The 16,379-nt window shown below is 43.5% G+C and overlaps 1 protein-coding gene across 2 annotated transcripts in view; it reads left to right on the forward strand.

Annotated features, from left to right (window-relative positions):
• COPS2 (COP9 signalosome subunit 2) overlaps positions 1-16,379 on the forward strand; it is a 470,627-nt gene that overhangs the window by 230,110 nt on the left and 224,138 nt on the right. The window contains exons 4-6 of one of the 2 annotated variants that reach the window (XM_086958269.1): positions 525-650; positions 2,399-2,488; positions 15,279-15,356. In XM_086958269.1, coding sequence (XP_086814395.1) covers positions 525-650; positions 2,399-2,488; positions 15,279-15,356 — 294 coding nt within the window. Of the gene's footprint in view, positions 1-524; positions 651-2,377; positions 2,489-15,278; positions 15,357-16,379 lie in introns of both variants that reach the window. The other variant, XM_086958268.1, reaches the window with a different exon arrangement.

A 16,379-nucleotide genomic window follows, 5' to 3' on the forward strand; every position in this document is an offset into this window, starting at 1 on the left:
CCTGTGTCTGTTCCAACATTATCTTATTTAGATACACTTACATGGGCACTCTTATCTGTATTCTACTATACTACTCCATCTAACCCTACTATGGCAAAACAATCTAAGGATGGAGCCGATGCCCATGCGCACTACCAACTAAGGGAGGAGTCACCAAGATACAAAAGACTCTCCAAGAGAAAAACAAAGTGCAATCATCCGAGCCCAACACCAGATGGCGATCTATTCATAATGTACCACTCTGCAGCCCTCTATGCCAAGAACAGATGCATACTGGTAAGTAGCATATTCCTTTCTTGTGTTACAACACCAATGTGCGTTTAGTTTTTGATTTTCGAAATTGCACAACTTTGATTGCTGTATCGTTTAACAGAATTTAGCATTTTCACATTTCATAGAATGAGGGCCCATTTACTTGAAAACATGCACATACAACAATCGGTCCCCGTGTTTTCTTGACTTTTGATGGGATGCTTATGGCCTGTGCAAGGCCTGCCTTTTATTGTGGAATGTTTTCTTTGCAGGGAAACTATCCCGAAATGATGAACAGGTACAAACAACTGTTGACTTACATTAGAAGTGCAGTTACACGAAATTATTCTGAAAAGTCTATCAACTCTATTCTTGACTATATCTCCACATCAAAACAGGTTAGTGTAAATTTAATTTAATTTGGTAAATCCCTATAGACTTGCTTTACATTTTATGTTTACTGTTTATTGTGAGTTTTCGAGAAGTTGTGTGTGTGCATCCTGACTATGATTAAGAAATTATCCCATATCCCAACAAAGCATTTTTAGGTCAAGCCTACCAGACAGCAAAGCTGTCAGGTTATAGAAGACCTTTTGTCAGCTTAAATTGAGCTTAAAGCCCGCCCATTACTTGCCATTGGTTTGCCTGGTTCTTGTTCAATAGCTTACATTGCCCATTTTGTGTTTGTCCCACTCCTGCAGCGTAACTTCTTTACTTGTGTCCTTCCACTGCTCACTTTTAGGGAACAACTTTTTTTGTTTTACGTAAGCAGTCCCTGAGAATTCATGTGTTTTCCACCTGCCCCCCAGTGTGCATCTCTCCCCACCAAATTTGTGTGTCAATTACTTTCATCCATGCGCCCTTCTCCCCGTGCTCCATGTTGCTTTCTCTCGTCTGTGTGCTTCTTTCACTTGCTCTCTATTCGGCCCTGTGTTCTTCTCTATTTCTTTTGTATCTCCGCTGCCCTCCTTGTTGCTCCTTCCCCTATTTACTTCTTTTCACATCTCCCCGCCCCGATCCCCTACCCTGACATTCCCCTTCGTTTCGCTCCTCTCCTTCCTATTTTTTATTTATCTATTTTCTTTGGGAGACCTGTCCGCAAATTGCTGCCAGCCCTTCACCTTAAAAATAAAAGCACTTTTGCAGTTTCTCATTTTCATGCATTTAGCGATTCATCTCAGTAAATAAATGTTTTTTTTTTAAATGACGCTCGCAATGTTATGCATGCATATGCAGATGTCACAAGACATGATGCAGCACCCTCGGCTGCATAGTCACACTTTTCTTTCTCCTTTTGCTCATGCTGTTAAACCGATGCTGAACAGCGTGAACAAAAGGCATTGGCAGAGTCAATAGGTCTCAAGGGTGAGACCCTATTGGCTTCTCCAATGCTGTTTAAAATATATGACTGTGGGAATTAAAATGTTCCTTTCTTTAAAAACACTATTAATACTAAAGAAGGTTTAGGAACTGTTGCTGTTCAACTACTCACCAAGGCCAACGTTCCTGTGCACTAATACAAGGCACTTTAAAAAGGTGTGTATCCACTTAAGTGCTCAGGACGAGATAGTCTTGCCCTAAGCACAGCCAGCTCCAGTGGCGCTTTTGATAATTCCATCTCGTTCTTAAGCACTCGAGGGGTTAAGTGTCTTGCATTGGTTGATTGCTCTAATAGAGTATGAATTTGGAAGTGTGGAGTGTAATGTACATTTGTATTTTGTGAAGAACGTTTTCGAACTTAATATTTGTCTGAGAGCAATACAATATAACCACATGAGCAGCATTCCAAATAAATAAGAACACGTTTTATACGGATTCTTAAAATACATTTAAAAATAGGAAGTGTACCTTGATAGAAAGCAAATATACTATTCATAATTGTTAGTGTTAACTAAATCCATAATTATTAATTACTACAAATTCCATACCGTATTATTTACAATGCGTTTGTTAGTGATGTTGATTATGAAGGGTCTAGGATTTTATATAATGTTTGATTGTTGAGTTCTGTAATGTTATCACAGCGGTTTGTTGTATTTTCTTTGCTTTGAAGATTAACCATGCACTTTGGTTTGTTCACTTTGACGTTATTAATTGGTATGCATTTGCTGTTTTATAATTATAGAATTCTGATTTTTTATATCAGATGGACTTACTACAGGAATTCTATGAAACAACACTGGAAGCTCTAAAAGATGCTAAGAACGATAGGTTATGGTTTAAGACGAACACAAAGGTAAAGCTAGCTTGATTGCTTTTTTTATTAAGTTGGATTATTCTGAAACTGTTTCTTATTAGCCTTGCAATCTCTACCAAAAAAAAAGAAAAAGATTAATCCAGAAAGCGAATTTTGTTGCATTGGAGGTCCCAGCATTCCTACACACACACACAGACTATCATTACATCCTTTTTTTGTAATCGAAATGGTTTCTTTACTCTCTAAATGCATTGTGTTCATGTTCTAAAGTAGACTGTAAACGTTTAAGCATTACTTTGATCATCACTTATACCTTTTTATAGAATTTGGCTTGGTGTCTTTCCTTCTTTCATTTGCATGCACTATGTTCTTGTGAGCGGACTATCAACCACACATTTGATGGCTGTCTTCTATCTGCTTGTGTAAGCACCTGTCACTCAGTGTGCAGAACGTTGAACAACTTTGTTTATGACGGTTTGAGACTGAAATCTGAGTTTCACCTGAACTGAGCTTGTAAAGGTTGTTTGCCCTGGAACCTGCATGTTTATTAGTAGCCTTATGTTAATGGATCTCAAATACCTAAGTGATGTAAAGATTAAAAATACAATATTTGGGTTTCATCTTGCTTACATTTGAACTCTTTGTGTATTGGTGTTAGGATCTTAATCTCTGTATCATTGGTTGGTGACAAATTGCTTTCACCATTGTCTGCCCTTGAACCCTATACATGCTCTAATTGTCATGAATCCCTGTTAATTTTTGATCATAGATAACGTTTTAACGGATATAATTTGAACGTTGCGCTCAATCATGAGCTTTATTCCCCTGTAGCACTTTATCTATAGCTGCCTTGATTTAACATCCCAGAAAATATATGTTCAAATAAGTGACGGTTTATGGAAGATTGTCTTATTATTACATAATATATTGGATAAAGACCTAATGGACAATACATCTTTTCAGTTCTTACAGGAAGAATGTTAATGTTAGATACGTGTCAGTTGCATAGTATTCACGGAACATGTTCTTCAACATTGTTACCTGTGGTCTTGCCATGTGTTCTCCTTGTTGCACATTTATGTAGAGATATGTTGATGCACTCTGTGGCATTGGTGGGGCAATGCACCACACTGCGTTGTAGAATCTCTGGAACGGATGTGGTGTTCCATTGTCCACAGGGAAACCATGCATAGTCTTTTAGTTTGCACTAATGATATCAGTGTTGTTTTGGAGTTTGTTGATCATTCTCTTTGAAGGCCATAGGTTTGAAGTGTTGCAGGTATAAATACATGACAATGCGTGTGATAAAATAAAACAAGTTGGTTCTAAATTAGAGATTCATATCATTCTTTTGCTAGCAAATTTTTGTGTTGGTGGCTTTTTTAGTGTGCTAATTTTTGGGCAGTCAGAGGCATTGTACTTTATGAATAGGGTGTGGAGGAGCCTGGTGGACATTATTTAACCTTTTGTGCAGGGCTAAATGGCCAAGGAGGTGTCTGGAATTGTGCTCTTCGCTGACATTCAGTCCATCCCCTTGATAGTGACGCAGAGCTAAATGATACAAGGGGGAAAGAGCGATGTTCGCATTGGTTTTTGCTTTCTGTTATATAGATTTGTGTTTCATCCACGTATACTATTTTTTTAGATTTGTTGATAAGCATGACCAGAGATTTGCGGTAGATATTAAATAGAGTTGGCATGGAATGAGCAGTGCCTTCTTTGAGTTAGGTTTTTCTAACTTTCTTAAAGTTTAATCTGATTCTTATCTCTGACCAAAGGTTTGTTTAGTATAAGATCGAGGAATATATGGCATACCATATTCCTGGCGATACATTTTACATGTTTTTCTTGGTTTTAGTTACCCTTGCTGCCAATCTGGTTTTGCATTTCATTGTATCATGATATACAGGTGCATAGCATACTCCAGCATCAGCAGAGGTATGGTATGCACCTGTATTTCATGATGGCTTCTGTCTAGGCGTCAAAGAGTAGGATCAATATTTGACATAGTTTCTGATTTCTGTAGAGACTCATGTATGTATAGTTAAGAGAGCTCGGAAAGAGGTGCTGTTGTCAGTGATCACATGGATTGTGAATCACTTTAAATATGGCCTACGGTTTGTCTTATGTGGAAAAAGTCACCTATTCTGTTGCGAAAATAGGTGTTTGAGGCATGTGGGCTGTAGATGCACATGCTTTGCATACTCCTACCATCTAGTGATTGGTCCGGATGTTTGCAAGTTGTTTTTTTTCGAAGAAGTCTTTCCAGTCACAAGGTATGGTGACTCCTCCTTTCGGTGATAGTGCGCATGGGCTCCAACTCCATTGTTAGATTGTTTTTCCCGCCATCCGGTTTGGACGTGTATTGCTGTTCTCCGGTTTGAAACCAGGCTTCCGGTCCCCCTTGGTACGCAATCCACTCTACCCTCAACGGTATTGTTTCGTACATGTTTCCCACTTCTCCACGTAATGTTTTGTTCAAATAAATCTCAATTTTTGATTGAAAAACTTTGTGGGCCGCTTTTGGGCCTAACCACTTTGGTCCAGCTCTTTATTGATGGAACAGACTCTGTTCAAATTCTGTCCTCTATGCCATGAAAAGTATCTGAGTTATTTTCCCTCCTGAAACTATGTTTTTTTATCAAAAACAGGAAAGGGAAGAAAACTAAAGTAGTGGGAAGGTGGTTTGACAGCCAATGTAGATCGACACGACTAGAACTGGGACAAGCTATAAGGAATAGGGATCGTGCTGCAATAACAGAGAATAGGAAGCTGTACAAGACGGCCATTTACCGAGCTAAAAAGAAATGGGACGAAGAGCATTGGGCCGAACTAAAAGAGGCTTCAGGTAACAATGACTCTAGGACATTTTGGAAAATTATCAAGTGGGGTAGAGGAGCTGGTCCCCCAAAGCCAGATAACAATGTAGCAGAAGATACCTGGGTTAACTATTTTAGACCACAGTATGCTGAAGTCATCCAACCTGGGGTGGCCGATGGCATAACACCAGTCTATGCAACCGACAATTTGTTTTCCCTTGGAGAAGTGGAAATTGCGATTAGTTCCGTGAAATGTGGGAGGGCGCCAGGGACAGACGGGATTCCCCCGGATATTTTTAAATACGATATGACTAGATGAGCGAGGTATACCTTTTTAGTAGTAAATGCCCTAGCGAAGGGGGAAGTGGTCCCCGACCTTTGGAAAGGCGCAACTATTATCCCCATCCACAAGAAGGGTGATCGTTCACTGCCTGCCAACTATAGGCCTATAAGCCTAATAGCTACCATGCAAAAAGTAGTGGGGAGAATGGTAGCAAACCAGCTCATGGATTGGGTTGATGACAACAACGCCCTTTCTCCATACCAAGCTGGATTTAGGCGAGCAACCAGTACCATCGACCAGGTCTTCCGCTTTACTATATTGCGGTGGAAGACGGTTTTACTAGGAAGGGGCTGTCTGTATGTCGCGTTTGTCGACCTGCGGGCGGCATTCGACCTAGTCCCCCGGTTTAAGCTATGGTTGGTTCTGCAAAAGCTGGGGATTCCTGCCGATCTGCTCACACTAATCATGCGATTGTATGAATCCAACTTTGCAAGAGTACAGTGGGGTGGTAACGGGGAGACAACTTCTGACTTCCCAATTAAAAGGGGTGTCCGACAAGGCTGTTCCATGGCTCCTTTACTTTTCTCGTTATTTATTAACGGGATTGTTGGGAGAATGTTGAAGGCTAGCGTAGACGCTCCGTCGTTAGCGGACACCAGGGTCCCGATCCTGATGTTCGCTGACGACACCCTTATCTTGTCTAAGACCCCTGCAGGGCTACAACGTGCACTAAACATTTTTGATGTTTTTTGCACAGAGCATGGGCTAGAAGTGAACGTGGGAAAAACAAAATTGATGGCCTTTTCCCCACGTCGCAGAAATTACCCCAAGGTCACCTTAAACAACAGCAGGTTGGATACTGTCACAGAGTTCACGTATTTGGGAGTACAGATTGCAGAGGGCGCTGGCTGGACGCATCATTTGGATAAAGTGGTCTTAAAACACCAACAGCTCTCAGGAGCTTTGAGGGGGGAACACCGCAAATCCAAGACAAAACCGATTAAACCCGCACTTATAGTGTACGATGCGAAGGTCTTGGGTGCCACATTATATGGTGCGGAGTTATGGGCTTGGGACAATCTTGTGGCTTTACAGACTTCTGAGAACAAGTTCTTGCGAGGGATCACAGGACTTCCACAGAGCACCCCCTTAATCCCATTGTTTCTGGAGCTGGGTAGGCGTCCTATTGCCGACAGAGCTCGATTGCGCCCAGTCCTCTATTGGAGACGTCTCTGGACGACTCCAGAAATCAGACAATATGCGTAGGGTTTTCTTTGGATAATTAAGGAAGACATCTTCCACAAGATAAAATGGCTTAAAAACCTGAAGGCCATGTTGACTAACTTAGGGTTTTCAAATCTCTGGAATAACCCAGTGGGAGAAATCTTCCCAAGCAAAGAAGCCCTCAAATTACAATATTGGGATTGGGTGGGTGGTAATCTGCTGAAAGACGCTAGGGCCGACTCTATGGCTGGTCGCTTCCTGGAGACAAAAATCTTTCCTATCCTAGAAAACTATTGGGATACCATTACGGTACCAATGGATAGGAAGCTCGTCTTTCAGTTAAGATCCGGATCTATCCCTCTAAAGAAACTGACAGCTGGTTGGCATAGACCGACCAATAACTTATGTCCAGCATGTGAAAATGCCGTGGAGAGTGTAGGTCATTTCCTATTTGTATGTCAAGCTTCTTCATTACCGAGGAGAAAATGGCTTACGCCTGTATGCAAAAACCTGGGGACACGCGACAGCGCAGTGGCTTTAAGAATCTTATGTACAACAACCCAGGATTCGATAGTCATAGGGGTAGGCAAATACCTGGGCTGGGCTTGGGCAATTAGACGACGATCTCTGGGGGGAATCAGGTAATCAGGTTTTCCTTTTAACCATGACTTATGTAAAACTATTTGTCTCAAATGGTTTTTTTTTTTATGCTAATATTGTATGAGCTGTACAGAATGTATAATGAATTTATATCTGTAATTGTTATGTCCTATTCTGTAATTGTTTTAAATTTTATGTGCTTTTATGAGAACTGTCTCGAATAAAGCTTATACAACAACAAAAGTATCTGTGCACCAACTCACACTAGGTGAGTAACTTGTAATTGTCTCTGGAGTACAATGAAGAAGACTGTTAACGCTTGCAGATCGCTTTGGTCGAAGAAAACCCTTAGAGATCGCCGGGCTCGATGTCGAGAAATGCAGCATCAGAAAATTTCAAGTAAATGTCGGATATCTACGGTGAGGAGTCAGAGCAAGAATCAATCCGAGTACTTGTAGAGCGCGCTACTTACCCGTGAGGATCTCAAGGCGCTGAGGGAAGGTGGGGGGGGGGGGGCTGTTACTGCTCCAAGAGCCAGGTCTTAAGGAGTCTTTTGAAGGCGAGTAGTTATTGGGTCTGACGTATGTGGGTATCTGCCGCCGGAGGTCGTTCGTTGGATGCGGGGAACAGCAGCTAGGGCGAGGCTGGCGGGGCGGAGCTGGCGGGTTGGGGTGTAGAAACTGAGTCTGCTGTTAAGGTAGGCTGGTCCGGCGTTGTGGAGTGCTTTGTGTGCATGGGTGAGGAGCTTGAAGGTGATCCTCTTGTCGATGGGGAGCCAGTGTATGTCTCTCAGTTGGGGGGTGATGTGGCTGTGGCGGGGGACGTTGACGATTAGTCGGGCGGAGGCGTTTTGGATGCGTTTTGGATGCGTTGTAGTCGTCCTAGGTGTTTGGCTAGGATTCCTGCATAGAGTGCGTTGCCGTAGTCCAGTCTGCTGCTGACAACCGTTCTTCTTGTTTCGGTCGGGATCCACTTGTAGATCCTGCGGAGCATGCAGGAGGGGGAGACGGCTCTGACCTATTTAGCCATGGAGAGGGAGGAGTTGAGAATGAATCCTAGGTTGCGTGCATGGTCGGTGGGTGGTGGTGCTGTTTCCAGTGTGGTCGGCCACCAGGAGTCGTCCCAGGCTGTGGTGGTGGGTCCGAGGATGAGTACCTCCGTCTTGTCCGAGTTCAGCTTCAGACGGTTTCTCCTCATCCAGTCTGTGACGGCCTTCATTCCCTCGTGGAGGTTGGTTTTGGCGGTGTGTGGGTTCTTGGTGAGGGAGAGGATGAGCTGGGTGTCGTCGGCGTAGGAGATGATGTTGAGGTTGTGCTGGCGGGCTACTTGTGCGAGGGGGGCCATGTAGATGTTTAACAGCGTCAGGCTGAGGGATGAGCCCTGGAAGACGCCGCAGATGATGTCAGTGGCTTCGGATCGGAAGGGTGGGAGGCGGACGCTCTGGGTTCTGCCAGTCAAGGGCCTTCTCTTGGATTCCGGCTTCTAGGAGGCGTGTCTTTAGAGTGCAATGGCAGACCGTGTCAAAGGCGGCTGACCGGTCCAGGAGGATGAGGGCTGATGTTTCGACGTTGTCAAGTGGGCGCCTGATGTAGTCTGTGGCGGCGATGAGGGCTGTCTCAGTGCTGTGGTTTCATCTGAATCCAGACTGGGATGGGTCCAAGATGTTGTTGTCTTTCAGGTGGCGGGTCAGTTGCCTGTTGGCGATTTTCTCGATGACCTTTGCCGGGAGCAGAGAGATGGGCCAGAAGTTCTTGAGGTCCTTGGGGTCCGCCTTGGGCTTCTTGAGGAGGGCGTTGATTTTGGCGTGCATCCAGCTTTCCGGGAATGTTGCCGTTTCGAAGGAGATGTTGATGACCTTCCGTAGTTGAGGTGCGATGGCTGCATCTGCTTTGTTGAATACGTGGTGTGGGCATGGGTCTGACAGATCCTGAGTAGATGGAGTTCATGACCTTGTGTGTCTCGTCGTCGCTGACGTTGGACCAGGAAGTCAGGCGGATGGCGCTGGTGGTGTTCCCAGGGGAGGTGGAGTCTGGCGTAGTCGGGGTGGTTGTGTTGAAGCTGTTGTGGATGTCGGCGATCTTGCGGTGGAAGAAGATGGCTAGTGAGTCGCACAGTTCTTGTGAGTGCGGGATGTCGTTGGCGCTGGGGTTGGAGAGTTCCTTTATGATACTGAAGAGTTCTTTGCTGTCGTGTGCGTTGTTGTCCAAGCGGTCTTTGAAGGAGGATCTCTTGGCTAATCTCATGAGGTGGTGATGTCTGAGGGTGGCGTCCTTTTTGGCTGCGTGGTTGTCCAAAGTGCGTTTGTGGAGCCATATTTTCTCCAGTTTCCGGCATGCACTTTTGGAGGTCTGGAGCTCGTCTGTGAACCAGGTGGCTCTCTTGCTGGCGTGGTTGTTGGAGGGTTTCTTGAGCGGAGCGAGCGTGTTGGCACAGTCGTCGATCCACTGTCTGAGGTTGCAGGCTGCGGCATCTGGTTTGGTGGGGTCAGTGATTCATCAGCTGCGAAGAAGCAAGAGAACTTCTCCGTGCCGGAGTCGGAGCTCGAGATAGACCTCAAAGAAGTTCCGTAGGGTCAGGGTGACGCGAGTACTGAAGACCCCATCAACCCACACCCAAAAAACCTAAGGCTTCGGCACCACCTCCACCTTCTGGCTAAGGTCGGCACAGAGACAATGTTTCCAAAGTCCCGCATTTCAGCTCGGCTCTGAAATTCTCTGTCAAGCCCTCCGGCTCAGGACTGTGTAGACCCAAATCCTCTTCGGAACGGAAGCCCTCCGGTTTGAAGCCCAAATCTGTATCGGAGCAAAAACCCTCCATGCCGAAAAGAAACCGCCTTTGGAGCAAAAACCTTCCACATCCAAAGGTCATTCCATTTCTGCACCGAAACTGCCGGTGCTGAAACCGAAAGATGTCCCTTTGGATCCAAATTTAGACATTGTCCCTCCCAAATTGGATCCCAAACAAGAGACATCATATTAACCCAGATAAGGAAATATTCACATCAAACCGCCTCCTTAACACAAGCTTCCTGTTGATGAGTCATTACAAGATTCCTTTAAAGAAGAAGAATCTTGGTACCAGTCCTTCTATACCACCACCATCATCACCTCCATTTCCACCCTCTTCTCCAACTTTAGGTCCTTTGCACATCACACCTCAGGATTCTCCACAATCTCAGCCTGACAGGGACGTTATTGATGAGGGGGAACTTTCATTTACCAGTAGATCCATGAAAGGATTACTCAATTGACCTTCCATTAGACAATGATCCAGACCTTTACACTGCCAAACCATCTCCACCTGATAACAATCTATCTTATCAAGAACTCCTTGCCCTAGCTGCAGAATACCATGGGGTGGTCCAACACAAGGAATCCTTAGAGGAGGATTTTTTGTTTGAGACACTAGGATCCACACACAGGTTGAGCCAAACACTCCCTGTTCTTAAAGGTATGATGAGACATGCTGATGAAATTTTTAAAGGATCTGTGCATGCACTCACCTTGACTCCTAGAGTCGATATAAATATAAACCTTCCCCAACAGATCCTGTATTTATTAAGGGCCAGTTACCACTAGACTCCCTGGTAGTGTCCAATTCTCATGAGCGAACTAATTCCCAAACCTCTGGGGACCCTCCTCCCCAAGATAAAGAACCCAAGCTAATAGACCCTTCTGGCAAACGCATAGCTGCTCAAGCTTCCAATCACTAGCACATTGCAAACATGCAAGGACTTTTAGACAGATATGACAGGGCGCACTGGGATGAAATGGAGCAATTGCTCCAATATCTCCCAGATGAGCATACAGCAAAAGCGCAAGACTTGGTACAGGAAGGAAAGCTAATTTCCAATTTTTCAATAAGATGTGCTCTAGATGCTGCTGACACCCCAGCTAGAGAGGTCAACACTAGTGCCTACTCAGAAGGCATGCGTAGTTAAGGATTTCCGGGTTTAAGCCCAAAGTCCAGCAATTTATTTTAAATACCCCCTTTGACAAAGAACATCTTTTTGGTCCGGAGGTAGATCAGGCGTTTGAGAAAATGATAAGGACACCGAAGTGGCAAAGTCCATGGGAGTGCTCCAGTCTCCTTTAAACAGATGCTCCTTTCATCGTTACTTTTATCGGGGAGAGTCCAAAACCACACCCTCAGACCAGAATGCTTCCTCTAGCAAAGGTAACAATCAGTCCTCTTCCTCAAGGCTTTTTTAGAGTAGGTTATAGAGGAAACTTCTCCAAATGCACGGGTTGGGGCTGCACACACTGTAACTCCGCTTCCCCTAATAAGCAGTGACTTCCCCATGCTTCCCTCAGACTATTCCACACCTGTTGGGGGGAAGACTTTAACAGTTTCTCCCCATTTGGCAATCTATAACAATCGACAAATGGGTGATTGGAAATGCCTGGAACTTACCGCCAATCCTCTAAACATTCCACCTCGCTCTCACAAATTGTTGCCAGACCACTTTCAGTTGCTCGAGCAAGAAGTACAATCTCTTTTACTAATGGGATACATAGAACCAAATCCACTACAGTACCAAGGTTCATGGGTTTACTCTCTACTTTCTGATCCCCACAGACGTTGGCTTCTCAAAATCTATTCTAGATCTCAGAGAGTTAAACAAATACATACTTTCGGAGCACTTTCACATGGTAACCCTTCAACAGGTGCTTCCACTTTTACAGCAGGGCGATTATAGCTTTACTCTAGAGTTTAGACACATATTTTCACATTCCAATGCATCCAGCCCATTGCAAATGCCTTAGATTTGTGATAGCAGACATACATTTCCATTTCAAAGAAGTACAGTTCGGAGTGACAACTGCTTCCAGAGTATTTACCAAATGTCTGGCAGTAGTCGCTGCTCACCTCAGAAGACAACACATGCACTTCTTCCCCTACCTAGACAACAGGCTCATCAAAGCCAGCACTTATCAAAACTGTCTGCTACACATTCATACTACAGAAGACCTACTTCATCAATTGGGCTTGATGGTCAATGCACAGAAATTTCACCTGCATCCTTCACAGATGCTGTCTTATCTAGGGGCCACTATCGCCACTCTCTAAGCTCTAGCATCTCCCAATGTAGCCAGAATTCACAATATTCAGTCTATGATGCTATAGTTTCAACCCAACCAAACATTACCAGCCAGAGTATTTGTGCACCTGCTGGGAATGATGGCGTCTTGCATCACAATTGTACCCCAGGCAAGAATTCACATGCATCCCCTATAAGAGTGCTTAGCACGTCAGTAGGATCAGTTACACTGTCAAGTAACTTATCTAGTGTTGGTAGACTGCCGCACCCATCGCTCTCTGCAGTGGTGGAACCCACAACATTTATCAAAACCCTATTCCACAGATCGTGCTAACAGCAGACTCATCCCGAACTGGTTGGGGTGCCCATCTCCAAGATTACACAATCCAGTGCCTTTGAAGCGGCATTCACAGAAGTCTCCACATCAACTACCTAGAATTTCTAGCAGTATTTCTAGCACTCAAAGCTTTTCAAACTCACCTCATAGGCAAAGTTGTCCTAGTCTGCATGGACAATATGACAACAATGTACTAAGTACAAAAACTGGGGGAGGGGGACACTCTCCAACTGACGCGCCTCTCTCAAGCCATTTGGAATTGGGCAACCCATCACAGGATTTATCTTCTGATAGAACCCTCCTCAGCAGAAATACAGCAAATTCACGAGTGGGAACTTCATCCCCAAGTTCTCCTTCCATACTTACAACAATGGGGTTTCCCACAAATAGACTTGTTCGCCACAGTCGACAATGCAAAATGCCCAAACTTCGCCTCCAGGTTCCCACACCCACTCTCCAAAGGGAATGCCCTATGGATTAACTGGTCAGGGATATTTGCCTAGGCTTTTCCGCCTCTCCCGCTCATTCCGTTTCTGGTTCGGAAGCTCAGGCAAACATCCCTCACACTGATTCTAGTTGCTCACACATGGGCCCGTCAACCATGGTACACCACCTTGTTGGTGCCGTCAGTAGTTCCACATCAAAAGCTGCGTCTCACCTCCAGGCTCCTCACTCGGAACCACAGAGAAATCAGGCATCAAAATCCCAAAGAAGTAAACCTAACGATCTGGCTCCTGAAGTAATAGTTTCGTTATTTAAATCTACCACCAGACTGTATGACTATGCTAAAAGAAGCAAGAAAACCTGCTAAAAGAGCGTTTTACGCAGCAAAGTGGAAAAGATTTGTTGTCTATTGTAATAATAACAAAATGAATTCTCTAGTTGCTTCTTTACAAAACATTATTTGTTACATGTTGCACCTACAGCAAAGCGGACTGGCTTATACATCTATTTGTTTGCACCTTGCAGCGGTAGCTGCCTATTAGCAGAACAGACAGCATTTAGCCCTATTCAAAGTTCCAGTAATCACAGCCTTGATGGAAGGCTTGAAAAGGGTAATACCACCAAGAATTCCCCCTACAACAGTGTGGAACCTTAACTTTGTCCTTACAAGGCTTATGGGTCTACCTTTTGAACCTTTTCATAATTGTCCTTTACAGTTTATTTCATGGAAGGTTGCTTTCCTCATTGCGATCACTTCATTGCGGAGAGTTAATGAGCTACAGGCATTTACCTTATTCCCTTCTTTCAGCTCCACAAAGACAGGGTAGTTCTTCACCCCAATCCCTAATTCCTTCCCTTAGTAGTTTCTGCTTTTCATATTAACCAATCAGTTGAGTTACCTGTGTTTTTTTTCTCAACCTGATTCAGTAGCAGAACAAGCTCTTCACACGCTTGACGCTAGAAGAGCCTTATTGTACTACATAGAAAGGACCAAGATTTTTGCAAATCAAAACCACTCTTTGTTGCATTTACTCCCCCTCACAAAGGCAATCCCATCTCTAAATCTGCTATTTCAAAATGGATTGTTAAATGCATTCAAACAGGCTATGTGAAAGCTGAAAGAACTTTATCTATACCACCTAAGCGCATTGCACTCACAAAATAGGGGCTACTATTGCTTTGTTAGGTAACATCACTCTAGCTGACATGTAAGGCAGCAACACACACATTTACCAAGCACTATTGTGTAGATGTGTGTGTATCTACAGCACACATGCCTCGAACCAATTATGTTACTTACCCAGTAAGCATCTGTTCTTGGCATCTAGAGCTGTAGATTCACATGCACCCACCCGTTTCCACGGAAACCTATAGTTGTTGTAGTTCTTACTATTTACATTCATGCGCATGGACATCTATGTTCGACACTCAGTTACTCCATTTTCACCCTCTTGAGGGGAAACCATCTAACAATGGAATCGATGCTCATGCTTACCATCACCGAAAGGATGAGTCATCTTACCTCGTGGCTGGAAAGACTTCTTCGAAGAAAAACAACTTGCAAACATCAGGACCCAACACCAGATGGCAGGAGTATGCAAAGCAGGTGAAGCTACAGCTCTACATGCCAAGAACAGATACTTACTGGATAAGTGATATAATCCTTATATATTTGTGTATAATCAGAACATCTTAGAAGTGGTCTCATACAGAGATGAAATGTTCCGGGATAGCTGTTATTAACAAGGAGTACATTGCTGATTGTTAATGCGAAGATCGTATCTAAGTGTGGAACAGAGTACAGACAGACTGAACGGTGATCTCCGGGCTTGATATTAAGGACAAAATTGATTTTTATTACAGGTTACATATGACAACATCAGGGTACTCTTTAATAAACTAAGATTAGAGTAACAGGGGCCTTAAGAAATTGTGGATCACAATAGATGTTGAGAAATCATTAGATGAATTAAATTGAAACCACTTGACCTTGACTCTTAAGAGAATGAGTTCCAGATTAGTTTTTGTCACATTATGAAGCCTGTGTGAACAAATTCTAATATTTTCATTTTATTTTTTAGCTTGGTAAATTATATTTAGAACGGGAAGAATATGGAAAATTGCAGAAGATTTTACGCCAGTTACATCAGTCATGCCAGGTACAGTGTCAACATTTCAATACAAATATGCAGTTTTATTTAAAAAAAATACAAATATGCTGTTGTTGAAAATATGCAGTTTTTGACAATTGAGAATTGTTATCCAGATCTGTGTAGTTTTTACAATTTTGTAGTATCTAAAAAAAGACTTCAGGGTTTCCCAAATGGCAGCGATGCAGAATAGTTTATAATGAAATGTTGCCCTTCCAAAGGGTCATTGATTGTTCCAAGGGTCATGGTCCAGAATCCTTAACTGAGCTCATGGAATGTAGTTTTAATAATCATTGCAGCTATATTATAACAATATTGTTGCAATAAAGAAGGACATCCATCACCTTTGTTTTGTTTTGGTTAATAACGAGGTCGTTTTGCGTGATGTGCAGTTGAAGTGTGTTTATTAACCTCTGCAGGCCTACTTTGGTTTGATTGCACAGGGCCACGTCCTATATAGTAAAGGTTCAACACAAATGTTCTGAGGCGGGGAGCATGGCTGTTATTTGCGTCAAGGGCTGGGGAAAGGTCTGCCATAAAAAGATTGAAAAGATATGGTGCCAACACACAACCCTGCTTTAAATGTTGCTGTCTGTAGATGTTTTTTGACAAAAGAGAGCCGTTCCCGACTTTGATCCGCACCAAGTTTGACTGTAGGGTGACTCAATGACTCGAAGCAGGTATAGCGGAATGTTCCTCGCCTCTGAGCTTCTCCCAAAGCTTGACTCGGTTTACACAGTCAAAAGCTGACTTATAGTCGACAAAGCAGAGGTAGGCCATACAATGCTGCTTTTCCATTTGATCAAATATAGAATTGACAGAGCCAAAATACTTGTTATTGTACTGCAAACGCTCCTAAAGCCAGTTTGAGTTATTGAAATTATCTGTTTTGATTCTTACCACTGTAATACGAGAGCTGCAAAGTATTTTGCTTTTTTATCTAGTAATGTGAAAATACAATAGTTCTCTGGTAGGGTTTTTCTCCCTTTTATAGACTGGAGGGATGACTGTGCCTCTCCACGAGTCGTTGGG

This window comes from Lissotriton vulgaris, chromosome 2_1 (genome assembly GCF_964263255.1).
Source record: "Lissotriton vulgaris chromosome 2_1, aLisVul1.2, whole genome shotgun sequence".
NCBI lineage: Eukaryota > Metazoa > Chordata > Amphibia > Caudata > Salamandridae > Lissotriton > Lissotriton vulgaris.